This window comes from Gavialis gangeticus, unplaced genomic scaffold, assembly GCF_001723915.1.
Source record: "Gavialis gangeticus isolate Ggan-Ray unplaced genomic scaffold, GavGan_comp1, whole genome shotgun sequence".
Lineage (NCBI taxonomy): Eukaryota > Metazoa > Chordata > Crocodylia > Gavialidae > Gavialis > Gavialis gangeticus.
In genome coordinates this window covers 18,538,107-18,565,558 of record NW_017729011.1, presented here as the reverse complement: position 1 = coordinate 18,565,558, position 27,452 = coordinate 18,538,107, and the positions used below count along the sequence as shown (strand labels likewise).

The 27,452-nt window shown below is 39.7% G+C and overlaps 1 protein-coding gene across 1 annotated transcript in view; it reads left to right on the top strand.

Moving 5' to 3' along the window:
- Positions 1–47: 47 nt before the first annotated feature.
- The window catches only part of CCDC180 (coiled-coil domain containing 180), a 41,971-nt gene continuing 14,566 nt past the window's right edge, over positions 48–27,452 (top strand). The window contains exons 1-30 of the mRNA XM_019510736.1: positions 48–134; positions 2,952–3,080; positions 3,625–3,818; positions 4,728–4,810; positions 5,310–5,419; positions 5,523–5,651; positions 5,823–5,933; positions 6,967–7,062; positions 7,961–8,124; positions 8,373–8,492; positions 9,384–9,463; positions 9,984–10,072; positions 10,927–11,049; positions 12,308–12,481; positions 14,007–14,122; positions 15,382–15,508; positions 15,835–15,874; positions 15,969–16,300; positions 17,388–17,608; positions 17,925–18,100; positions 20,327–20,507; positions 21,346–21,492; positions 21,814–21,958; positions 22,374–22,490; positions 22,964–23,062; positions 23,813–23,899; positions 24,831–25,021; positions 25,747–25,817; positions 26,448–26,587; positions 27,307–27,383. Coding sequence (XP_019366281.1) covers positions 3,012–3,080; positions 3,625–3,818; positions 4,728–4,810; positions 5,310–5,419; positions 5,523–5,651; positions 5,823–5,933; positions 6,967–7,062; positions 7,961–8,124; positions 8,373–8,492; positions 9,384–9,463; positions 9,984–10,072; positions 10,927–11,049; positions 12,308–12,481; positions 14,007–14,122; positions 15,382–15,508; positions 15,835–15,874; positions 15,969–16,300; positions 17,388–17,608; positions 17,925–18,100; positions 20,327–20,507; positions 21,346–21,492; positions 21,814–21,958; positions 22,374–22,490; positions 22,964–23,062; positions 23,813–23,899; positions 24,831–25,021; positions 25,747–25,817; positions 26,448–26,587; positions 27,307–27,383 — 3,809 coding nt within the window. The 5' untranslated portion in view covers positions 48–134; positions 2,952–3,011. The remainder of the gene's footprint in view (positions 135–2,951; positions 3,081–3,624; positions 3,819–4,727; positions 4,811–5,309; positions 5,420–5,522; positions 5,652–5,822; positions 5,934–6,966; positions 7,063–7,960; positions 8,125–8,372; positions 8,493–9,383; positions 9,464–9,983; positions 10,073–10,926; positions 11,050–12,307; positions 12,482–14,006; positions 14,123–15,381; positions 15,509–15,834; positions 15,875–15,968; positions 16,301–17,387; positions 17,609–17,924; positions 18,101–20,326; positions 20,508–21,345; positions 21,493–21,813; positions 21,959–22,373; positions 22,491–22,963; positions 23,063–23,812; positions 23,900–24,830; positions 25,022–25,746; positions 25,818–26,447; positions 26,588–27,306; positions 27,384–27,452) is intronic.

The window sequence follows — 27,452 nt, the reverse complement described above, 5'->3', positions numbered from 1 at the left end:
TCTCCATGGCAACAGCCAACCCCCGGCAGCCCCCCCCCCCGCCGGCCTCTGCAGGTCTCGCGAGAGGATCCCCCGTTACTATGGCGACTGGGAGACTCCGGGCCTAGGCCAGAGGCTGCGCCGAGGTCGCGCAGGTACCGGGGGGCGACGAGGAGCCGGGGGGGTGCTGGGCTTAGTTGTGCTGCTGCCAGCGTGGGGGACGGCCCCGGGATCCGCCCTGGGTGGGTGTGGGGGGTATATGTGTGTGCATGTGCACACGTGTGTGTATGGGAGTGTGTGTATATGTGTGTCTACAGGAGTGTGTATAGATGTGCGCATGTGTGTGGACAGGCGTGTGTGTGTATGTGCACGTGTGTGTATGGGGTAGGGTGTTTGTATGTGTCCCCACAGGAGTGGGTATATGTGTGTCTACAGGGGTATGTATATGTGTGTGCATGTGCACACGTGTGTATGGGAGTGTGCGTGCACAGGAGTGTGTATATGTGTGTGTATGTGCGCACATGTGTGTATGGATGCGTGTGGGTGTGCACAGGTGTGTATATATGTATATGCATGTGCACGTGTTTATGAGGGTGTGTATATGTGTGTTCACAGGAGTGTGTATATGTGTGTGTAGGTGCACATGTCTGTGTATGGGGTGTACGTGTGTGTGTATATGCATGTGCACAGGAGCATGTACATGTGTGTGGGGCAGGGGGTGTATGTGATAGCCGTGTTGGTCTGAGACGGAAAGAAGTGCACAAGACTAGAGCTCTTGGTCCCGAAATGATCCCTGTTATTAGACCAACTGAGAAATCGCAAAAAAAAATCTTTTTCTGCAAGCTTTCAGGCTCATGCACTGTCATTAGGCTCAGTGAAAGTTCAAGATGGTAAAAACTCCTCATACGTAGGAAATAAACTTCATTTTTGCACAAAGGAAGCATGTGTGTGTGTGTATGCATGTGTACATGTTTGTCTAGTACAGAAACGATGTGGACAAATTGGAGAGAGTCCAGCTGAGGGCAACGAAAGCATTTGGAGGACATGAGTGGTGAGGAGAGGCTGAGGAAGCTGGGCTTGTTTATGCTGCAGAGGAGAAGACCGAGGGGGATTGAATAGTAGCCTTCACCTCCCTGCAGGGGGGTCTCGAAGGGGATGGAGCTGGACTGTCCTCAGTGGTGGCAGATGACTGAACAAGGAGCAATGGGTTCCAGTTGCAGCAAGGGAAGTTGAGGTTGAATATTATGGAAAACTTTCTCACTAGGAGCGTGCTGAAGCACCGGAACAGGCTTCCCCAGAGAGGTGTTGGCACCTCCGCGCCTGGAGACTTTTAAGAACCAGGTAGACAAAGCCCTGGCTGGGATGATCTAGTTGGACATGGTCCTGCTTTGAACAGGGGGTTGGACTAGATGTGACCTCTTAAAGTCCCTTCCAACCGTAATTTTATATTTTGTGTTCATCACAGCCATTGCAGCTCAGCTTTGCCCATTCCAGCAGGCCCCAAAAGTGTGCCTGGCTGGAGCATTTGTTCATTTAGCACTGAGATGTGGGCACCCACAGTACATGCAGGATTGTTGGTACACACTAGCAAACTCCCCCTCCCCCTGCCTTCGAGTACAGTGGTTCTCAGCCTTTTGGGACCTGAGGCATCCCTCTTTAGGCTCAAGCCCCCCTCCTTCCCCCAAATACTAGCTATTAACTTTTCACTTGTTTTTCAGAGATGGAAAAATAGTAATTTTTCTGATGCAAAGAACTCAGGAAGACCACAGCAGGGCAGACTGGTTTTAGCACCGTGGACTCCTGTTTGAAATTTCTGTATTTATCTTGTGAATCATATTTACACACTTAAGGTACACATGTGCCTGTACAGCGACTTTGCTACTGTGCCATGCTTTAGTACTTTCTTCTGGAAGCTCCTTCTGGAAGTACTAAAGCATGGCTCAGTAGCAGCCCATACTGCACTGTATGCCAGGCACACAGTTCTTTTTAGTCACCATTTCACCATAGCAGCACACTATAACGGGGGAGAATGCTGCTATGGCAAAATAGCTGCCGGTCATGTGTAGACGCACGTGGTCGCTACGTCGCCATAGTGTCATGTGTAGATGCACCCTGACAGTGCTAACTGTTGCAGGGCACCCTTGAAAGGATCTCAGGGCACTTCAGAGAGCCATGATGCCCTGGTTGAGATTCAGTTCTAGAATCTGGAGCCAAAACACTGCAGAATCCCCCTTACCAGCTGCAGTGATGGTCTTCAGGACCATCAGCAGCACTGTCTCTAAGGTTTTTTCTATTTCCTAGTATTGGTGCTCTTCCTTGTTTCTTGACCTTCACTTTAAGGCTCCAGTCTGACAAATTGGGCTGCCTTCTGCCTTAAGGCCAAGCCCTGCTACCTAAGTGGAAGTCCATTGATATCAGTGGGACTCCCCATAGCTACAGTAATGTAGAAGGCTTTGGTATGAAGTTGCTTACATGAGAAGGACTACATATTTATTCTAAAAAAGCCCTTAGGAAGGAATAATATTTCTGTTTCAGTAGATGTCACCCACTTGGTTTCTTCTTTTAATTTTGTTCTTTGACAGATTTCAGAATATTCCCTTTGTCTTTCTTCTCTTTAATTGTTTTGCCTTGAATTTTTTAAAAATTATTCTAAAATGTATATGCTTCTCTGTTCTCTTCTCAGACAAAACTGACTGGGAAAAGAAGCCCAGATCCATACCTAGGTCTAGTTTAGGGACCAGGGTAACGCATTGTAGCACTGTGAAATAGCTAAAGTGTAGGCAAGTCCCCTCCTCTGCCCAGTCCAGTGAGTATACAAGATGGAAAAACAAATCAATGCATTTTTCTTTCATTGGCTATAACAAACTTAAGACCTGTAACTATATAAAAAGTGCAAACTTTCCAGATAGATAAATGCTGTTAAAATTGGAAGTGCCCTTTGCTATTTCCTTTTCTTTTGTTTCTCTTCCCAGTTCCAGCTGGTGCAAGGAAATTTCTGCAAAGAAGCCGAGAACTTATTTGTGCTTTCCAATATGGTGCTGGTGGGAGAAGTAGGTGTCGTTCCTAGCGGAAAAGTCTACAGGCAGATCTTCAATGATGAGGTACAGTACTCTGGTTCTGGGCTGAATCACCCATCTGCAAATGGACCAAGATAAGCGCTCTTTTACAACTTCATTTGAAACCTAGGTGAATTGCCCTTTTTCCTAACAAGCTGGCCACCTGTTGGAGGCTTTTAAGGACTTCCGGACTTTGAAAAAATCACCTTAAATTCTCTTGAATGTTGATAAGATTTCATATTTCTTTAGATGAATACACAATTTACATCATTATCTTGATATGCCTTACCTGTGTTGTTTCGTCATTTATATCTTATCACTATTTCATTCTTAAATTTGCTATTAAAATTCATCTACATTTATGTTTGTGAGTATTTAATTTTGGTGGCAATGTCTCTTCAAACCTTTCTTGGTTCTGAGAGTACTTTTGGGGATCAACAATGGGAGATGCAAATATGTATTATTTTATCTCCTGTTCTGCCATCGTTATGCCATATTTTGTCAGTGTTTGTGCCTGCAAGCTCTTTGATCTTTTTTGCTTTTGTTCAGATTAAAGAGGATTGTAATCGCTTGATTATTGTCTTTGAAGGTGTGCTTAGTACGCTCTTTGGAACAAGGGAGAAACAGGGCTGCACAGCATAAGTGTCCTGTGAGCAGTGGAAAAATCCCCCTGGTCAAGGATCTGGAAACATGTGCTGGCAAAGGACTGTTATCTCCTCGCCAACAGAAATGGGTTGAAGGAATGCCCTATGACGACTTCACTGAAAACCCAGTGTTCTACAAGTATGGACTAGAAGTATAACACTATTATAATATATCTGTTTTATGACTAGGTGCAGCAAGATGCAAACATGAAACTGAGAACAAGGAACACTTAAATTGTAATTTTGATCAAGGCACTAATTCTCTGAGGCACTGAAGAGATTATTTTATTAAGCCTCTGTTTTCTCAGGTTAAATAGAAAAATGTTGACCTGCTGTGCATGAACTTTACAAGTATTAATTGAATAAAGTTCAAGCAATACATTTTAGAAAGCAAAACCAAAATGTATTACATGCCTTCTTGTTTCAAACAGTCTAGAAATGTACACTAGTTTCTATTGGTCTTTAAACTGAAGTTAATGTTAGAAAAATGGGTATGTAAATAGGGCTGCTCCTTATTATGCAGATTATTTTCTTTTTGTCTTTAAGGTCAATGTATTTAATTCACTGCTATAAATAGGATTCTTGTTCATTTAGCCCAATGGAGGAAATATAGCCATGGAGGATTGAGATGGAGCCTTCTGCTTCAGTCACCCTTAACAAAATAGCTATTACTTTTCAATGGCAGAATCCCTATTAACAGTGACAGTGATAGGCAGTACAAGATCAAAGTTTGCTTACAGCTCCTAGGTGGAGTTTGCAGTTTACAAAATAATCTTTTGATTTCTAAAGTGAGCAATTTGTTTGTGGAAGAGAACCAATGGAGTGGAAACCATTATTCACATGGAGAGAGACTAAGAAATCTGCCTAAAGTGTAACCATAAATTAAGCTTCTACAATAGGCAGAAATAAAAATAAAGCAAAAATCCAAGTAACACCTGAATTAACAGATCTAATGCATTTATATTTTCATGGTTCCTGCCTCTATTGCACTGAAAAAATGTGAACAATGTTCCTTCTGCTAAATACCTGTTCTCTGTTTCCATTTCAGAGAGGCTACAGTAGTTCAAAAAGTTCAGGAAAGTGAAGATGTGATTGCAGCCCAGGAAGTCAGAGGCCTCGCTGATTTAATTAGTAAATTGTATTCACTTAATTTCATATGCTCTAATCTGCACTTTTAGGATCTACCACGTATTTAGCAACTCACATTGAAACAAGGGTTGGGAAGTATAAAATCTGTCTCGAAAAATACCTGACTTATTTATTACGATTTGGTAGGGATTTTCCAAATGTGGGTGAGGGAATATGCAAAGAAACCTTATTATATTTTGTAGCTATTTGATCACTTAGGTTAGAATGAATTTACCATAGGTACAAACCCAGATGTCTGAAGTCAGTGATGTTCCACATCTTTATGCCAAGTTTGTATTTAGGTAAAATTTTGCGTTTTCTAGTACACAACAGAACCATAAATTATTACAATCTAATTTATACTTGCTTATATATCATAGTGCTTACTTCCTTACAGTGGGGTGGAACAGTGGGGGTGTAGGATTTGCCAGGCAGGGGCTACCCTAAACATGGTGCTGCAGTACTAACAGTCAACATCATCCTTATTTTTTTTCCGTGGCAGTTCCCGAGAAAACAAACAGCAATATCATTGAGCGCCTTGCAAAGGGCAGGCAAGGCCGTCACAATGAAGCGGTGGTTATGATGCAACGGGAGTTAGCCTACATTGGGAGGGTAAGACTGTGCTTTCCACTCTTGGTCACTGGGGAAGATGTACAGGAGTCAGGACTTAGTACCCAGTATCTGACTTAGTATCCAGTATACTTGCCTGTTTCAGGAAATGGAACACTTCATTTTGGAGACCGAAACATTACTTTTAACAAAACTCGCAGAATCTAATAGAAAAATTGAACTTCTTTTAAAGAAGATTGAATGTGACAGTGATCTGGAAGCCTTCTCAATTGAAGTAAGGCAATGCATTTGATGCAATCTCTGTTCCCAGCTCAATTCTTTTTGACTCTGTCAGCTATCTGTATCTGTGTGTCTGTCTGCATATTGTATCATTCTACCTCTTGCCAGAGTTATGTTTTTCATTTTAGATTTTCAAATGGGACTGACATTTCCTTCCTTCTTGCAGAGCTTTGGGCAGTTATGGGATGACATCACCCAAGTCTTATTGCACAGAAGGCAGTGGATTAGAGAGATGGATGAAACCTTAAACAAGTATGAAGTGGCTCGAGCTGAGAAGGTGAGCTGTTGTTTGTTTGAGTATTAATTAAGCACTGCACTAAGGATTTGCTTCAGCCCTGGATAAAGAGCAGTGAACAACTTACTCTGTAGGCTAATGATCTGGTGCTTATTGCCTTCTGCTTCATTACTCGTTCCTTCGGCATCCACTTGAAACAGACAGTGAGAGGAGCATGCCAGCGATACAGTCCTTGCTTCCCTCTCAGACCTTTGCAGTCAAGATGTGAGGAAGCCATGCAAGAGCATAGGAAATGTCTCACTTCTCCTTTGGCCTCTCCATGATTGTTTAATATCAAACTGTGATCATGCCCCTAACTTCCATTGTTAGGTATGTTTATGCTACAGTCAAGAGTGCTGCACATGTCAGTCTGTGAGATCTGGTTAGCTCAGATACCAGTAGCAGTGAAATCAGAGTGGTCTGGGCTATCAGCAGGAGCTGCACCTAGCCAAACAGCACCCTGGATGCTTTCTTGAAGTGCACGCCTGTGAATCTTCATCGCTATTGGTACCCAAACTAGCCAGACTGCAGAGGTGCTGCAGTCACACCTCTGAATACAGTGTGGACATACCCTTGTTTTATGTGCATATCAGACACCAAAACTGGCAACTTATCTGTTATCTGTTTAATTGCAGAGAGAACCAGAGAAGACCTAACTTCTGATTACTAAAACAAGACACAAGCTTCGCTTTAGATATCTAATGTGAAGTTGGTTCAATTATTTACTTTTCTGTACAGCGCTTTTGTGATGATCTTCCTAGTGTGAGGCACATTAGAGAGCTGTTGATTAATTAATGGTGATATTTAATATTTTAGTCACTATTTTACATTAACATTACCAAGTTTTAGAAGAAAAAAATTAATTGGTGTATTTTAAAATCTTACATTTAGTTCTGAACTTATCTGTGCTGCCATATTACATTCAAGCAAGTATTTTTCATAGAAAAAGTAAGTTATGTCTTATTTTAGATCACTTCCTACTTAAGAATCATTGACACTTTGGGCTTTCATTTTTCTCTCCCCTTTGGTTTCCTAGATAAAAGATGTTCTGAAGAAATGCACCAAGATTCTGGAGGATATAGCCTATCTTTTACCCCCTGATATTCACAGATTTGTACATAATGAAGCCATGGTAAGTCATTCCTTTGTATAAGAGGTGCCTCAGAAAGTAGCAAACAGAAATAGTCTCTGTATACCAGAAGGCTTGACTGAACCTTTTTCATCCTTTTTCAAACTAAAAATATTCTACTCTCTCCTTACAGTCATATCACAACTTCTTAGCACTGAAAAGGTGCAAGAATTAAATCATTATTTGTTGTTTCACCATCAATATAGGTGCAGTCTCACCTCCCCAACATATGTTAATATTTTCAGTGCTAAACAGATCATTCTGTTACTAAACATATAGATTCTTTCTCCATACTTCATAGTTAGCCATTAGAAAAAGAAACTGTTCTCACTTAAAATTGACAGTTCCCTCAAGCTAAGTGAGTGATTTAATCAAAATCAAAGCATTTGGTCATTGTGTAATTGACTATATGCATTGCATAGGAGCTTTTATTTCAGCATTTTGTTAAATTTATGGCATGTTTCTCGCCAAATCAGCTGACACGACAATTCTGGTGAGTATCTTGCCAGTGGGGCTGTTCCTAAACTGGACGTTTTCAAGAAATCCCTTACCATTGAAGCTCCACAACTGTGAGACATTTCTTGACCATCATAAGTCAATCAGTGGATAATAACTGTTGCTTCAAAGGGAGACCCAAACCCTTGCAAAGTGTGTGTATGGCTGTTGTGCAGTGTTTGAATGTCTGGGTTTTTTTGTTTTTTGTTCAGCTCTCTTGTTCCAAAGAAGTCAAACAAGTCAACCATCCATCTTCTTTGTACAAAATGCTCCCCATTTACTTACTCTTCATCCAGCTCTGTCTTCTAGTTCAGTGCATTGCAACGCCTATAAAAAAATCTATAGCTTCAGTGTTTTTTGTGTCTTGCACTGTCCTTTATCCTTCTTTGTATCTTGTAATACACAGATGATTAACCAAGCCCTACTGGCCAATCGGAGGGCAATTGCCAAGCTGTTTGTTAATCTGATGGAGGCAGACCTGAAGAAGGAGCTATCTCTAAGGTTCAAATGGCAAGACAGGGTGAAGGACTGGAAGATCATGCAGAAGGACTATGTGGTACATAGTTTCAGGTGTGAAATTCTGCAACAAATTATGTTTTGGAGTCTGAATAAAACTAAATTAACAAAAGTTGTCTGTGCTTCTATTACAGATGATCTTTGATTCTGCTCCCGTTGTGAATCTGAAAGTCTTTTTGGCCATTATACTATTAGGGCATCCTTTTTAATGACTGAGAATTATATAGGTCCAAGTAATTTTTAGGTTTCAAGATATAACTTGCCCCAAACATGTTACTTCAGTGCACATTTGTTTTCTGCAGAAAATTTATGGCAAGTGAGGAGATACAGAACCCCCTGGAAGTAAAAAGAGACTTGGAGAACATGAAAAAGGACCAGATTTCACTTGATAGCCAGAGAATGAAACTTCTGCAGCATCTTAGGTATGGAGAGAGTGACAGTAATAATAGCATTTCTTACTATAGTGAATAAAGAGCCTGATTCACCTTTGTGAAATGGAGTAACACAGTAGTGAATCAAGCTTCAACTTCTTTTTTTAAATAAATCTTTCAGAGCTGAGGAGAAGGAGGGGGCTTTTGATTTTTATTGGTCAGATTTTGTGAGTTAAATGTACCATTGTTATTATCTTAGAGTAGCTGCAAGGGTAGAAGTCATTGACACTGAAAGTATAATAGAAATAGTAAAAGCTAAGGATGGATGATTAAGTAAGATTCCATGACCCAAAATTGGTTTGATTTAAAATGGTGGTGTTGGTTTGAGAAATGTGAGACTGGTATGTATAATAAGTTATAAACTACAATTAACTGGTAGAGTAGGTGAAGGAAATCTTAAATTTGTCTTCCTGAGATTCCCTTCATCCTAAAGAAGCATGTATGTGTGTAACTTAAACAGTGTAAATTTAAAATAGTGATCCCTTTTGGTTTACATTTTTAAATGGGAGCTAAACAGATGGCTAGGCTTTTTGGAGGGCGATACCTTTCACAGGATCAGCTGCAGAGGATGGTTGTTTAAAAAAAAGATATCGCCCTCCCCAAAAAGTCCTTGCCTCTTATTTCCAGGACCATCACGACTACAACATCACTCCAGCGCTACCACAACTAACCAGATGACACTGTAGTTCATTTGCAGACAGCAGCTGCTTTGTCAGAATTGCAGTTGCCTTGATGGTTTTACCTTGATTTAGCTGAAAGTTTGTCTTCCAGCCAACAGAATGTGGAAACTCAATAGTGTTCTTGTACAAGCTAATAGTTTTAACCTACTGAGAGACTGGATTATGTTTGAAGATATGTGACTCTTGTTTTCTATTCTGGTAGTGATTTTTTGCCTTCAACACACAAAAAAGCTGAGATAAATGAATGGTATGAATCTCTTACGGCTTTAAACAAACGTATAGGTAAGCAAGGAAATCACTGAAATGACTGAGAATCAATCATCTCTGTTTCTTGGACAATGACCAAACTGTATCTTTTGGCTGTATATCTTTGCTGTCCTTTTGGTCTTCTATAGTCTTTTTTCTTCTTTAAAATAACAAGGAAACTTTTTCTGAAGGGATTCCTTTCTCTGAATCTTACAATGTGCCTCTCTTGCTATGTGTTCTGTATTTTAAATTGTAAACTATCTGGGGCAGGTGCTGTCTTTTTTCATTTGTAGCTTATTTAACAGCAATCATATTGCAGGGACCTAATAAGTAATAAGCCACTGTTTCTAAGAATTGTGGCAAAAAAATGCGAGTAGAATCCAGCCAAGGATACTATACTGGCTAATAAAGCCTGATACATGAGGGCCAGGAGCTAGGGTGCCATCAGGGAAAAGAGGGGCTAGATACAGCTGTTTCAGTCATGTTCATGAATTCTGTGATGTGAAATAGTGAACTCTTCACATAGAACTTTTTTTTCTCTTTTCTGTTTCAAAAGATACCCACAATGTGCAGTGTATGATGAGAATTCGCCTCCACTACGAGAAAGTCTGGCAAGAATGTCTGACGGAAGTACAGAAGTGCAAGGTTAATGTCACGACTCTCAAAGTTGCTGACTTCAGCAGCCCTTGAAGATTATTTTATAGTAGCATGTAATCTGCTATCATGAGGATGTCTAGTTTGGAGACCCAGAATCAAACCAAATTATTCTGGCCTGGCAACCAGAATTATTCATAAAGTTATTTTTTTATACTGCCACCACCTAGCATATGCATCTGGAATGCGCAGGAGCAGCAGTAACAAATTCTAACTTAGTGAAGGGAACCTTGTCCAGAGTTGCAGTTAGAGTTAAGACCCCAGCATTGCCACTGACTTGCCAGCTGAGCTTGGGACCTTCCTGCTTGGATAGCAAAGGCTTCTGCCTTTCAGGTGCCTAGCCCTCCAGCTTCCTTGAGTCCCCCAAAGAGCAGTTATGCAACAGGGAGATGAGTCTTTCTCCTTTTAACTGCTTTCTCTGACTTAATCTTAAGGCAATGATATATGTGCATAATGAAAGTAGACATGTTAATTGTTTTGCAAGGATTTGAGTAGGTTGGGACTGGATCACAATGAAGTACTGTTTGAGTGCCTAACAGATGGAGCAGGACCTGGTCTTGTAAATAAGTACAAGAAAGACATTTTTGCAAATTATGTAGTAATATTTACAGCTCAGTCACAGGATCCAAATATTACACAGGCATTGCTTTTCTGAAACTGTTACAGCTTGTTTCATATAGTAGTAGCTCACAAAAAATAGTGTTCTTACCAAAATATGAATACATGTTTTCTCAGTATATACATCCACAGACTATACCAAGCTTAAAATTCCTTCGCTCAGGTTTAGTAGTATGTTAACTGTCGTATCAGGTAAATGTCAATAACTCAGTTTTCTTTTCCATTAGAATAAACTGTTGAATTTGAAGGTTTGCACAGAGGAAGAGGCTGAAAAAGTTGTGAACCCTGAATTCTTCCAGCTGATTGGGAATCTACAAAGTCAGTTTGAAGAAGAACTGGAGCAAATGGATGTATGGTTATTAAAGCATTTTCATTGTCTGTGGAGTAGTCATATCCAACATCTGTGCTGCAACTGTATTGATATTTTATTAGAGAGAGTGCCATGATAGCATTATTGCATGCCTCATAAATAGGGAATTTCATAGATTTCATAGATTTCATTTGGGTGATCCAATGATAGATAGTTTATTTTGTTGAGAATTGTTTTTGCAGTGGCTACAGGTGAAAACAGTTGCCCTGTTGTGCTCAAGTTTGTAGATGGCTTTGTGATTACTGTTATTGTGAGGGAAAGATGGTCTTTTAGATCAAGCAAAGAATGGGTACTGGAAGATTTGCATTTTTACTGCCTCTGACACTTGAGTTGCTGCAGGATCTTTGAGATCATAAGATGGAAATTGATATATAAGTGGAAAGATAAAGAAGGAAAACCAATAATGTTTTATTGGTTTGTTCTGGTTTTTACACTGTCAGTTGTTTTTACCTGGGCCATGTTAATTATAGTACATGTAGAAAAGATTTGAATTTACTGTATTTTCCACCCAACATAGATACATTTTATGGTAAATGAACAGAACTTTAGCTCTGTATGTTTGTTAGTGTATACACCTTTGCATGCACATACATTTCAGAGTTCACACGTGAAGTTAGTTTGATGTTGATATATTCACACATGAATATTAGAAGCTTGAAAGCTACTTTTCCATCCATGGGCTCGGACTAATCTGTCACAGTGGTACTTACTATCGTTTATGTAATAGTCGAGGCTCATTGGCACCTTGTTTTGATTTCATCAGTGTAAGAAAAATGCTTACTGAAATTACGCTACTAAAAAGGAAACCAGAAGAGTCCAAATTCAGAGTATGTGCAGTCATTTTTGCACACACCAAACTGCACATTTCATGCATCTTTCCAGGCTCTTTAGCTGAATGCAGTCTCAGAGTCTCAAAGTACTTTCAATAGCAGAGTGGTTCTCCTGTTACCACATACTCTACTGACATGCTAAGTTACTGAAAGTGGTACTGTTAGAAATTATATTGTTGGGTCGGGCAATAGCGGCAGTAATCTAATACCCATAAATACAGAATGGATACCAGTAGCATGAAAGAAGATAGTATTTTTTGATTTTTGATGTACCTTCAGCTGTGCCAGATATTTGTGGGATGCATCCAAGTAGTCATGACAAGTCATCTATCCTTCTATACATCCGTCTCTACTCCCAGTTTAATAATAACTTAATAATAACTGGTTTTCTTAATGTAATTGCTTCAGATAGACTTTGAGGAACTGGCTAAACTGACTGAACAGAATTGCAAAGACTTGTACAGATATTTCCAGGAAGCTCTTGTCCTTTGGGATGTGCATCAACTCAACCTGACCCAGCAAGAAAATGAGCTTCAGATGAAACTGAAGGAGTGCCGTCAAAAACATGAAAACCAAAATCAGGTACAGACCCAGCACTGCTGTGGTGTAAGGGGAATGCTGCTGTCCAAAGATGTCTTGGGTATTCAAAGAATCTACTTCATGGCAAATGAAAATTAGGTGTTTATAATGATTTTTGCTCTTGGAAGGTGGTTGCATACTACTAAATTTAATAGTTGTTTCACATCTGATACATCATTTATAAAGGAAACTTTATCTTATTTATGATGGGAGAATGATTTCATATGTCTAAACAGTATTTTCCATCTCTAGTAGCTATTACTTACAACTATATGTTACTTGCATATTATTGCACATACACATTCAAAAGGAGGATATTGTGTCACTGCAAGACCTTGCATGTTTACCAAGTTACTAGATTATTGTATCCTTTGACTTGCAAGAAAAGGTATTTTTCAAGGCTTTGTTCTTAATCTTCACATGGTGATACCAGCCACCTTTTGGAAACACAGCGGGCAGGACCTCCCCAGTTTGACCCTTTTGGGATGGCTCATGCTGCGGAAATATGCAGTGGAAGCAATAGGTACTTCTTGTAGCTGACTACTTACGTGGAAGACTGGACTGGGCTTTTTTTGTTTCCATCACTGATCCCATTGCCAGCATGTTTGCTTTAACATTGAAAGACTAGATGAGCTACTGCTGCTTAATGCCAGTCACCAGGCAGGCAAACCATGTGGGGCTTGAGAGAAACATACTTACTTGTAATGTCTTCATCACTGCCTTGCTCAGGTAGATGCTAGCTGCGGGGCAAACCCAGTAATTGTTTTTAGTCCTGGAATAGTGGGCCACTTAGAGTGCAGGTATCAGCTAGACCCCAAAGGTAGCTGGGGAATCCACTTCCTTTGCCATCAGATTCTTTGGCTGATACAAAATGCCTGATACAAGCAAGCAATTTTTATCAGATAGACTTTACTTCTCTTGCTCTGGTGAATGACAAGCATTGTGTTTGCTTATGAGCAGTAGCCTTGGAGACAAGGCTTACAACACCCACATGACATGTGCTTACTGTTTTACTGTTTCAAGATCTTGAAAACTTCATTTAGATACATTTTCTTCTCTGTTATTCTCTACCGTTCACATAGAGCTGGGCCCATGCACATAATGCTACCAAAAACAGTCCTCTTAAGGGTCATTGGTAGGGCATCTTTACACATGCTTTAGAGGGGAGGGTGCTTTAATTAGAGCAGCTCCAAGAGCCACTCTAATTAAAGTGCCTGCAGCAGTCATGTATTCAGCATTCAATGCTTCAAAATGGCAGGGCGCTTTAACTAAAGCTCATTCAACACACTAAAGCACATCAGAGCAGTGTCTCTGCACGTCTACAGGCACCCTTACATTTTGGGACAGTGATTGTCTTCATGCAGAAATAAGGAACTAGGGACATGGTAGATCAAATATGGAGGCTTTTTAAACTAAACAATTCTCATTTAAAGATTTGGACATTTATTCACTAAAAATCTAAATAAATAAGAAATGTTTGGGCATTTTACCCCTTTATGATGATTGTTTTTTTTTCATATGTGCCTAGATACAGGAACTTAATCTGGATATAATTTTGGATAAATTGAGGACACAGAGCAATGAAGGAAAACTGACAAGTCATTTGGAAAGGGCCTTTTCTTCTCTGGATGACATTAGAGCTGGGTATGCATTCAGGAGTGAAAGTGTAGTGAACAGTGTGCTGAGTGAAGGATGGCCAAAGCTTAGTAATACCCTTCTTGTCATGTTTATGCTTGTGTTTTAAATGCGGTTGTAGAAGAGCATTATTTGTTACTTCACCTGTATGAAGCATAAGGTAAACTAAGATCCTCTTTGACCTTTTTGTACCTGGTTGAAAAAGGCAAAAAAACTTATTGATGCCCTTTAAAAACTCAGCTTTTTTTAAAGAGTAAGGGCAAACACCAAGAAAAATGAATGTACAATTTAAGAAAGATACCTTAGATTGGATTTCTTGGATAGACATCATTTGTATTCTGTATTGCGCTAAGTAACCTCATAACATTCTGTCATGATAAATTCATGATTTAATCACAAGAAAATGCAGTGGAACCAGAAATTCAAGATTCTGGATAATGGGATTGCATTGGTCAAGAGATTAATTTATGCTAAAAATTTCATGTTGAGACCACTCATTAAAGGACACGAGTTTTCAGCAACCAGTTATTTCTAAGTGACAGATGGACCAGGTATAATTTTCAGTTCAGTTTCTGGTAAACAGATGTTTGCATCATTAAAAGTGACAGTCAGAGTTGCCACAAGTAGTTCTTCATGTGAAAAATCTTAGCAGAGAAGCCTAGACAAAGTAGTATCTTTTCATGCCCAGCAAGTGATCTCTCCATATCAGAGATGAGGTATGTTACTAAGGCAGTTGTCTGGAACAGCTATATTTTGTACCTGTTGCATGGATAATCCAGGCATGTTAGTTCAGCACTTCTAATATTCACCAAAATCACTTTTATAAAAGTCTGAACAGTGACAATCTTCATGAGGGTGAGGATAGGATGAAAGCTTCAGAGGTACAAGTCATCTGTCTAAACACATACCTAATCTTGAGCAGTATTTTTTTTATTTCTCGTTTGTCACCACAAGGCTTAGGTCGCGATACAGTGGTCTGTTACAAGCTAGTAGTGAGACATATTTCAAACCTTTAGAGGAGATTTATTATATAGTTTTTAGTTTCATTTTTTCTCCTTGTTTGTATTGTGGCAGTGCCTAGGAGCCCCAGAGACCAGGACCTAATTTACTAGGTGCTGTACAAATGTGGACTAGTAATTGGTTCCTGCCCCAGAGAGCTCATAAAATTTTGAGGAGGTTAGAAGCTGATGGAAATATGTTATATTCACCTTTTAGTTGTGTTAAATTGTGTAATGAAGTCTCTTAAATAACAGTCTGGTATTTGGCAGGTATGAAACCTACCACCAAGACATAGTGGAGAGAGTAGCGGCCTATCCAGAAGCCATACTGAAGGAACTGATCGCATATAGCACATCCATCAGCCAATACTTTAATGTAAAGGAAGTCTTTCAACAGGTACAAAGAAAACAAACAGGGTGGTTTAAAATCCTGCTGGTGTGTTAGATGTTCATCTTTGGGAAATTTTCACTTAACCTTTCAAAAGCTATACGTTTACAAATGATTCTTTTCAGTGGGAAAAAAGTCCAGTTTAAACAGTATAACATATAAAAAACTAGAACTCTTGGTTCCAAAATGATACCTTTTATTAGACCAACTGGAAAATGGCAAGAAAATTGTCCTTTTAACAGTTTAAACATTGGTGGAATAGATTTAATTTGTGCAATTGATATGGTGTTAACATAGTTCCAAAGAAGCAAGTTGTCATTATTTTTTCCTGTTAGGGCTTGCCGGAGGAGACAGGCTCTGCCTCTGAAGAGCAAGGTAATGTCTCAATAGTACTAGTATTATCTTATGTTTTAACTGTGTTTGTTTGGATTGTGACTGATGAAACTTCTGCCCTCTTTTTGTGGGGAAGAATTAGTGGAGGATTCAGAAACTGAAAATATAGAAGAGCAGCAAGAGGCTGAGAGTTTTTCAAGAGAAAGCGAAGAAGCAGAGCAATGTTCTGAGAGCCTCCAGCAAGAAAATGAGGAAACAAATGCAGGTGAGGATAAGGAGAGCTTAGCACAAGAAGCTGAAGAAGCAGAAAAACAAGGGGCTGGGGAGACCTCTGCTCAAGGAAGTGAAGGAACTGATCAGTTAGAAGAAAGTGATAATTTTGCACAACAAAGGGAAGAAGCAGAAATATTTGAGGATGAAGAGAATCAAGAGTGTAAAGAGGATGATTTGCAAGGCATTCTTCCGGAGGTAGGCCTATATTTTTTTCATAAAAATTTGATCAGCCTCAGCACAAGTGCACACTTGGTGATGTTTATACATACAAACTACATTTGATTCTTTACTGAGTGATCTTAGAGATGGTCTGCATCACGTACCATTAAAGTTTAAGGCGCAGCTTTAGACTCTGTAAGATGGTGAAGCTCATATATCAGTATATGATCATTCTCTCTGCACTTTTCTTGCCCTTGTAGAAACAAATAATCTAAACAAAGATTTCTGATCTGGCCCCGTTTTATTCCTGCATTTGGTATTGTTGATCTGTCTTCATTGTGATGTAAAGCTATGTACATCAGCGTTTCATTTTCAGATTGCACTTAAAGAGCATTTTATGACAGTGGTATGTATACCTGTGGATAGGTGCCAGTTGGTGGGAGGATATTAAAACAAAGTTAGGTTAAGTACAGTCTCTCATCTTGTATCTAGCCTTATCCTCTGTGGGTCCTCCACCTCACTGCAACTGTATCTTGAACTGCAATCTTCCTGATCGATTGTCACTAATTGCCTTACTACCACAACCAACCAGGAACCAGTGGATGCCTTGGAAAAGGTGTCTCAGCTGAAAATAATTATTTTCTTGAACATTTTATTGTTTCTTCTGCTAGAGAGAAAAATAGTTGTAATATTCCTTTAAAGACTTATGGATAGCTGAAGAAAACCTCTAAGAAATTCTTCAGTTCTTCAAAACAAAACAGAACACGCCATGCATACCTTTTTCCTAGTCATTCTATAAAGTTTGAATAGTAACATTCCTGGAGATAGCTTCAAACTTCCACAGTTCAGTATTAGGGTGTTCTCTATTAGTCTAAGGATAGCAAATGGCCATGTCATTGTTAGCAACTCTTCCCCTCATGAAAATACTTCTAGAGTACAGCAAAGGATCAGAGTATTGAGACACTGAAGATATTTTTCTGTTGTATGTATGCTTTCCATGCTAGGAACCAGAATATTGTTCCTGAAATCCACGGGATAATATTTTCCAAGTTAGTAGACTTACACTCATGAAAACTTACTGGTTATAAAAGTTATAGATAATGGCTTCCTATTACTTTCCTAGATCACATTGTCTGACTGTGACGAGACAGAAAGCTCTGAAATTATAGCTGAGGTCTTCTTCACCACTAGTGGAAACCCTTACTCTGTCATTAGCTGCAAGGAGTCTGACCAAACCAAGACCAAAGAGATTTGTTGTACTAAACTTGAAAAAAAAGATCCACTTCCTATGTACCTGAAGCATGTGCTTATACCAGGCAGCTTGCTGGAAGAGCTCAAGAAACGGTTAGTAGGAAATAGTTTCTCTTTATTTTTCTTTATTAAGTTATGGGGAAATCTCAAAAAAGATGAAGGGAAAGTTTGAATGAGCATCCAAAAGCTATCTGAATATTTTAATGCTATGTTTTATGACTCTTTCACAAAAATAAGGAACAGTTTTTATTGCCTTCCATCCACATCTGCCAAGGTACCAGCATTGTGCCAACACTGTAACTCTGAAGAGTTTATTTGTCTAACGAATAAAAGCATCAGTCTGCCTCACATATGCCCACAAAACACCAAGATTCCCTTGCACTGCTATATGCTTATATTTAAATTCTAGGATTCGTCTAGGATTTTTTGAGCACCTGGAGATGTGGTTTGCCCAGTCCTTGTCCAATGCCTGCATCATTGTAACTGCTAAGAAAGAGGAACTGAATTCAGAATTCCAGCTTCGTCTTCATCTGCATGAACCAAGGCATGAACGCATAGAAAAGGAAATCCATGATGTCAGGGCTGGTACATGCTTCTTCACTTTAGTTATCACACCTCATTTTATGGTTATCACACCTCATTTTATGAGCTCTCCAAGTATGAATCAAAGTCTGGGACAATAAAAATGTTAATTGATTCAGTATCAGAGAATAACATGATGTAACTGACTTGATTTGGAATGGCCTTCACTAGCTCCTCTGTAAATCATAGAATCAATGAGTTGGAAGGGACCTAGACAGATCATCAAGTCCTAACCCCTGCCATGGGCAGGAATGACACTGGGGGTGGGAGGGGTCATAAGACCCCAGCCAGGTGCCTATCCAGTCTCCTCTAGAAGATTTCCAGGGAAGGAGAGAGCACCACCTCTCTGGGAAGCCCATTCCAGGCTCTGGCCACCCTTACTGTGAAGTAGTTCTTCCTAATATCTAACCTAAACCTATCCTCCCTCAGCTTGTGGCCATAGTTCCTAGTGACTGCAAGGGGGGCCCTGGTGAACAGACTTTCCCCAAGTCCCTGCTGCTGGCCCCTGATTAGGTTGTAGGCAGCCACAAGTTCCCCCCAACTAAATGTTAGTTGCTTGCATGCTATTTTTTAAAAAACACTTTTTTATCCCTCACATCTGTTTCTTTCTAGAATTCACTGAAAAGAGATTCATCAGTGGTCCTGGGATTGATTGTTAAAGATGCAAAGCATCCACAGCTTCTCTTAAAGTGTGATACTGCAGCTAGTAAAGCGAGCAAAACGCTGGCTTGCATCCATAGATGCTTCTCAAGCAGATCCCGGGACATAACTCTCCTGCTGCACTCAGCCTTGGTGAGGCTGCAGCTGGAGTACTGCATCCAGTTTTGGGCTCTGCAATTCAAAAAGGATGTGGAGAGGCTTGAGAGGGTGCAGAGGAGAGCCATGTGCACGATCAGAGGTCAGGAAAACAGACCTTATGATGAGAGGCTGAGAGCCATGGGGCTATTCAGCCTGGAAAAGCACAGACTCAGTGGTGATCTGGTGGCCACCTATAAGCTTATCAGGGGTGCTCATCAGGATCTGGGGGAACAACTGTTCACCAGAGCCCCCAAGGGATGAACAAGATCAAGCGGTCACAAACTCCACTGTGACCAGTTCAGGCTGGACGTAAGGAAGAACTTCTTCACTGTCTGAGCCCCCAAGGTTTGGAACAGACTGCCACCTGAGGCAGTTCAAGCGCCCAATTTGAACACCTTCAAAACACATTTGGATGCTTAACTTGCTGGGATCCTATGATCGCTGCTGACTTCCTGCCCCTCGGGCTGGGGGCTGGATTCAATGATCCTCCGGGGTCCCTTCCAGCCCAAATGTCTATGAAATAAAGTGAATGGGAGTTGTGGTGCCTGACAGCCTTGAAAATCAATTAGCCAGGGTTTGACATTACAGAAAAAGATTTTAGAAACCCTCATGAGAAAGAAGGGACAAGTGCTAAAGGTGAAGTGCTAAGGGTTGGTTTGGGTACATGAAGAGGAGGAGTGAGGGGCTTAAAACACCACTGAGGTTGGAGCTGACTGGAAAATGGAATTTCTGCCCCATAGAAAGTTTCAGTTTTTTAGAAATGCTTTAATCCTGCTTCAGAACAAAGAGTTAAAGCCTTGGAATTTTCGTAGGACAGAAGTTCTGAAAAATTCTCCTTTGGGAAAAGTGAAACAGAATTTTTGGCTTGCCAAAACAAGGACTTTCCCAATAGCTCAGCCACCATCAGCTTATGTCACTGTCTGCCTCTCTGGCAGCTTCCCTGCTTGCACGCTGCCTGACTGGTTTTTTAGGCATAACACCAGGGAGCCAGATGGGGTATCAGTGTTTTTCATCTATATTGATGAAAGTGCATTTGACCTCCAAAAATCATTTAGAAGGAAATGTCCTGAGGAGCTCTACTGAGGTGGTGAGACTGGGCAATGGGAAGGGGAACAGATATATCAACAGGATTGAGAAGGGAGAGAAGGGAAAGAACTTGGAAGTGAAAAGGAGTTTTACAGTTTCAGAGGTGTCAGAGATGTTCAGAAATGGGAGGAAGGTCAAGGACACAGAGACCTCTTTGTGATTTATCTGTCTTAATGTCATGCCCATTAAGTGCTCATCTGACATTTTTCACTCTTGCGTTCTCCTACAAACTTGCAAGGTTTCACACCGCCAGCCATATTCTCTTGAGCATAGTGGCTAGTAGTTGAGGTAAGCCTTAATAACCAGGACATAATGGGCATATTAAAGCATTTCCTTTCCTTTCAGCGGAGCTGGCACATCACCAAGATCGTCTGGAAAGTCACTGCACAGCATTGTTGGAAGCTCTGAACAAAGAGAAAAGTGAGTTTCTGAAAATCCGAGAGCGTCAAAATGACATCAGCAAGGAGTTCCGTGCACAGATACAGGACATGGAGTCCATCTTCCTCACTGCCTGTAATGCTGAAAAGTAAGTGTGTCATGAGTTTGCTATTCCTGAGATTGCTATCGTGGAGTTTTTCTCTACACTTGGCTTACATTCTGGATCTGCCTGATCCCAGGCTTCCTGAACAGCAGCACAGATTCCTGACACTGCGTTAGTCTGAAGGATTTATTGTACTACGTAATCGCCTGGCATTTCACGTAACTGAGGTATTGTTTTTATCCCTGCTCCACTTTCAGCACTTTTCTCATCACAGAATATTTGGAAGGTCTCTCCCATATTACTCTGCATACCTTTGAGTGAAAGTCATTGTAGAAAAGAAAATCCTTAGTTATTGGAGTTAGTTTCCATTCCCTCTCATAGTGCATTGTAATACTTACAAACCCCAAGTACAGTTGAGTAAGTTAGTTTAGGCACTAGTAGGCAAAATGGAAGTTAATATCCAAAAGGTAACAGCTTTTATACCATACTCGTTAATATATGTTACCTGATAAACTGTTAGGCAAAAGTAAAGGACCTCATTGTGGTTTTGTTAAATCTCCTTGTTAAAAAATTAAAGTCAAGGTGAATTTATTATAATTTAAAATTAAATTAAAATGGTTTCACTATCCTGGTAAGTAGCTAGATAGGATACAACAATACCCGTTCCTTTAGTAGTATCAACTGGTTGTGAATAACATGTACTGTATGTACAGTTAGCCAATGATTTGGCTGCTTTATGCATCAAAGAATGTATAATGGAGAGGAATCTAAGATGCATAGTCATTACATTCTCATTTTTCATTTTGCTTTATAAACCAGCAGCCTTTGAACCAGAACATCTGTTCCATAGATTTCTCTGAAAAAAAGCTGTCTTTTCTATTAGGTTGATTTCTCTAAGCAACATTCTGCATTCAGAGATGCGTAATCATGTGGAAGTTATCCAGATTTCCCTCCGGAGTTTCCGGAACTACTTGGAGGAAGCTTTGAGAAAATTACGAGATTCAAATATGGACTTCCTTAAGTCTTGCAGGTATCGGGTGATCTGGGGTGTGTTGGTCGTCTTTCTCTAAATAACTTTATCCCTGTAAATCAGCTGCATATACCTCAATTTCTCTCTCCCTATCTCCTTACAAGAATTAAATTTGATAATTTATTGCCAAGTCGGTACAATAAAATTAAAGTATGTCCTTTAAAAATGTAGACATGCTGTTGTTATAATAATATTTTAATCCCTGGAATAGATACATAACAGTTAAGATTATAAAATTATAACTATTCAGTTAAAAAAATTTTGGGGCAGTGGAAGAACCCAAGTCAATTTGCGTGTTTGTTTCCTGCCTGCTATGTTTAGATTATTTTCAGAGGGAGGTAACTTTTCTTCAGAAGAGGTAGAGCTTTTTTGCAAGCATCTAGAGCAAGAAACTGCACGCATTGACTTTGTTGAAGGAATAATTATGGGGGATATGGAGAAGATGGAGTCAAACTACCTAGAACAGGTATGTAGGTCTAGTATTCAGATTAACTGCTGCAGCTAAAATAACCTTTCTCATTTCCCTGTTTCTAGATTTGGGTTGAGAGCCTGTCTTTATTAATGTGTTCATGACCCTTTAGCGATGGGAAGCATTATAGAAGTGCTGAGTGTTATCTTAGACAAAGACATTCATGAATAAATTACTCCAGCCACAAGTGTGGGAAAGAGTGCTGCCAAACTGGCAGGCACAAAATATACTGTAAGTGTAAAGTAAAACTATACATGCATTGGCATGAGCAGATTCAGCATAAGGTAATTTAAGATTCACACATGCAGATTCAGCACATTCATATATTTCACAGTAGCTATTGCTATTAAAGGTTAGAATAGGTTTAATTTGTACTTTTTGCGTTTCGTGATTTTTGTCATTTGCATCCCAGGCTAATGAAGTTATCGGCAAGTTTGAATCAAAGTTCCATTATCTTGCTGTGGATCGACTCTTCATGGATAAAATCCAGCGATTCCTGACAAATCTACAGGTGAAAATCAAATCAGAGGTAAGAAGAAAACTATCAAAACTTTTATTTTGTTACATCTCAATCATTATATAAAGCACTTATTCCATCACTGACTTCTGGCTGGGTTTGAAGAGGTTTACACACTGATGGAACAGAGAGTGCAGTGGCTTTTTTCTCTTTATTTAAGAACTATATATCCTTGCCAGTCTTTAAAATATCAAAACCTTAATTGTATGATGCAACTCTAACCACATATATGTGAATAAACCAGACATCTGCTCAGTATAGGCTATGAAAAGTACTGTTGCTGCTGTAAATCAATTAATTCATTCCCCATTTTTGGAACCTATGATTTAGTGGTTTTACTCTTTGAAAATATGCATTATTCCCTCCATGAGGATCTGAAACCTGTGTCTCCTCATGACTGAAGAAATACTCTGATACTTGTGTGCACATTTCCATTTTTACCAGTGTCACATGAATTTAAACTTCATTAACATCTTCTGCTGTAGGTAGCGAACTCCAATTTGCAGGCACAGACATTAAACTCCTATTTGGAGAAGTTCCTCATGAAAATAGATGCTTGTGCTCATCCTACTGCAGATAAAGAAGTAAGTTCCAAAGAGACCTCGTGAATTTGACTCACTGTACACATTTGTAGAGGTCTGGACCCATCCACCACTGTTCATTGTGGTCCAATGGACATGCGGTATGCTGGACTGTAGGTTTTTGGGATGTCACCAAACCAGGAAAGGACAGAAGTGTGCACACATTAACATGGATTGTCTTTTAAATTAAAACAATGCCAGGGATTGTAAGTAAGGCTTTTTGAGAATCATGAATTTTGGTCACTAGGCTGGAAGTTAGGTAGGTAATGGCAGTCCACTCCCTTTACATTCTCAGGGAGTCTCAAGTCTGACTCCTGTCTAAAAAAAGAATATTCTTGCAACATCATAATCGATAACCATTCCCAGAGTTCATGGTACAGCCAGTTAATGTGCAAGAAGTTTATTTGGGGAATCCAAATATTGATCACCAGCAAAAATTAAGATGAGTCTGCAAGTATGTAGACTGTAGAGGCTTTATCCAGACTACTCTGTGGCAGTCCTTGAAGCCAAGCTATTACCCTTTGCATTTAATAGTCATTGGCTGAAATGAGGGGAGAGCAGTACCCTGTCAGTCATTTTTAAAAAAAAGAAAAATTCTGTTTCTACAGACAATGACTTTGTCTCTGGATTTCTGTGTGAGGGTGAGAGAGCAGATTAGAAATGCTAAATGAATGTAATAGATAATTAGCATTTACCAAACTCACTATTTTATGTAACAAAATACCTTCTACGTTATCCTTTCTTGGTAATTAGGCTGTTACTGCAGAAGAGCTGTTTGACTTCGCCAAAGTGGTGATGAAAGAGGTGAAAAAAAGGAGCAAATACCTTGACTGTCTAGTGGTAAATACAGTCATCTCCTACTATATTTTAGTGTAATATTAGCTAACCTCTCTGTGTTTTATTTAACCTTTAGGTGAATGTTATGACACAAGTGCACAGTATTTTGATTATTCCTATATTTAAAAAGGCTTTTCTTAGCCCATTATTTTGAATTTTCAAGTAAAGAATCAATATGCTTCCAAATTCTCACAAGCTGCCCAAGAGGTGGGTATAGAGAGCCTAATCCTGCAAAGCATTGAGCATTCTCAGCTACCAGTGAGGCTAGCAGAAGTTGAGGCTGCTGCATACCATCCTAGAGGTGCTCACTTCTTTGCAGGAGCTGGTCCTTAATGAATGATACTGAAGGGTGGGAGGTGTTTTAAAAAGAAGAGTTTCATTGGATAGTGGTCTTAGCATCAGAGGATTCATTTTACTTATTAATTGGATTGTCTTCCCCACAGAGTGGTTTTATTTTATAATCAAGAGGAGTGATACCCAAACATTTTGGCCCAACTGACCACTTGCAACCCTCAACATTTCTCATGCACCTACACGCACCCTTATCATCAAACCTGAAAATACTGTACAGGCAGGTGGGGCCCAGTGTGGTCTGCAGACAAACTCTGGACTACTTACCATGGTCTTATGAACTACCTCTGGGCTGTGGACCTTGGTTTGGGATCACTAATACAAAGTTAATCGTTGGTTTAAGACTGTCTATTTGGATATTGCTTGTTTTGATTCCAGTAATACTTGTTAGCTCTCATAGCTGCAGAATGAGAGTAACTTATTTTAAATGTTACATATTTAAGATGGCCTTTCTTCCAACCCATGCATGGGACAGTGTGCACAGTGGCTAGAAATATACTTGAGAAATGAATGCCTGTATGAAATAACTGCATACCCATCTGTTAATTACATTCAGTAGGATTTTCTTCTCTTCCACCTCCAGGTTCCCAGTTTAATTTTGCCAGAGATTGTCATACAAGGCTCTCTCACTGCAGCAGTTCGAACAGAGAGTCTCAGAGAGGAGAACAAGGTGATGGTTATGGGGATAGAGAATACTCCACTGTTGAATCCAAGCCGAATGGGAAAGCCAGCAGTTGATGATGTAGCAGTAAGCGTCATCAAAAATTTACTCCAGTGAGTGAATGTTATTCCATTCATTTCCATGTCTAAAGTTGTTATTCCCTCAACTTATTTATTTAATATTTTGCTCATTGCAATTACATCTTATTTTCATGAGGTTCCCAGGACAATTGTGCAAAGATATTCCATATATTTGTTATTTTTACTCTTGTAGAATAAAAAGGTCCCACTGAATTTAAATCATCCAGTTAATCTTTGTGCCAGTGCAGGATTGAAACATACATGAGCAGTACTTTATCTAGTGTTTTGTCCAGCCTAGTTTTAAAAATCCTGACCAGTGGGACTTTTGCTTCATTAAGAGTGAACTCTTTCACAACCTAAAATATCTCACTGTCTTGCTGTTAGTAATAAAATTGCACTAATGCAGCTACAATATTGTAAAAACAGATGTTAATCAGCTACTAATTTTTTACTTCTATTTGGATGAAAGGGTGATTAAATGCTACGTAAAGGTATAAGAAAATGGATACAGTAAGGAGCAAGAAGATTATGGCCGTCATATAAGCAGAAGCCCAAATCATTTTCAATAGCATGTTTGAGTGTGCAGTTGTTCTTGTAGAAACTCCTAATTTCCAATTTGACCCGATGGGTTAAATAGTCTCTATACAAGTTTTATGCTTACACATGACCCTATCTCGCAGATAAATCTTCAGTCAGACCTTGGCAGAGATAGAGAACTGGGATTTTAGCAGCCATATAGCTCTTTCTTTTTGTTTCAGAATTCAGCAACCCAAAAAATCCATAGAGCTGCGGCATGAGAGAGATGAACTCACGCAGTCAAAATCAATTGGTATGCAAGCAGCTCTTGTATGACTGACGTTCTTTTCTTTTGTACTGATAGAGAGGGAGAGAGAGAAGAGACTACTTGGTAACTCTTAACATGCGGCTGTGAGCAGACATAAAGAGACCTCCATAAAGCTGCAAGCCACTTTTCTCTCCTGCCTCCTGTATACATGTTAACTGACCACTTGTGCACCTGTGTGCCCAGCCTTCTTTGGGGATATGGTGTGCTGGCAAATACAGTGGGGATGAGTACGTGATAGCTGTTGTTAGCTCTTGAGTGCAGTCTTGAGACCTCTGGAGAAATCCTGACCTGCTGTTTATGAAAAGCAAAGAGGCTTGAGTCTACAAAGGTTGAACCACCAGTTAAACAGTAACCTGGAGAGGGAGAAACTCACTTCTTTTACCCACAGTAGTGATAGCAGAGTCCTTCCCATGGACCTTGCTGGAGCAGCCTACGTACATCCCAAGAGACAAGCTCCTGAATTTCTGGGTGTTTAATCTAGTTCTCAAACCTTTTGAGGTTCTCTCTTCACTTGAGGCATTCAGTACTCAGCACAGAAATAAGAACATGCTATATAATTGTACAGGGAGGGCTTAATATTGATTTTATAGAATTTCTTCCTTTTTCCTTATAAAGCAACTCACCTATCCACCACAACACAGAAGGAGTCAGGGTTAAACATGGTAAATGAAAATGTCCAGACCTATCCATCTTTCCTTGCTGCTCCTGTTGCACCCAAGAAGTCTGTCTCTGTGAACAAAAGGCTCTCTGATTCAGCAAGGTAAGGCCCATGGGAGGAGAAATCCCATTTTCCTTCTGTATCTTCTTCTTTCTGCTTGTCTAACACTGCGTAGCTCTCTGTCTCTTTACATATTCCACCTACTATTGGTGTGAGCCCAGCTGTACCCATCATTTGGAAAATCTTTTCTATGTATTTCTGCCTTTCCCTCTTATTTCAGATCTCACCGGTTTTCTTCCCTTACCTCTGTCTGTAAATTTCCCCCTCCCTCTCCTGCTGTATGTTCTCTGAAGTGTGTTGGAATACAGGTTGCTGTTATACATAATAGGGATGTGGATATAATAAACAATTACAAAGAGTACAGTCTCCAAAATGCATGTGGGGGGTGTAAATTAAGCTTTCTGTCTTTTAATTTTCACGTTGGTGTTTAAACAAGATGTTCTCTTTTGGATACTCATCTGTGCTTACAGTCAAATTAAATGGACATTAGCATAATTAGGTACAAATTTGATCACCTAAAAACAGGTAAAAAGGGAAAGTTTTGTGGAACAATATAGAAAAAGAATCTTGATTGCTACTCCTACCAGATGATAATTTTCATATAGTATTAATTTTGGATCTGAAAATATTGCCACTGTGTTTTTAATGTGATAAAGTCCACCTGACTGAATATTACAACTAATTAAATGTGGGAAAAACTAACCTTTTTCAAAAGTCTGTATATTTTTGAATGCATCAGAAAATACTTGCTTCCTCAGCATACACAGATACAGCAGACCAACTCGAACTGACAAGAAGTTCCAGATCTTTGGAGAGAAACTTGAAGACCCTGAGTAAGTTTGCTTAGTATTTCGAAAAGTATCATATTTTCACAGTTTGTAGGGTCGGAAGGGACCTGAGCA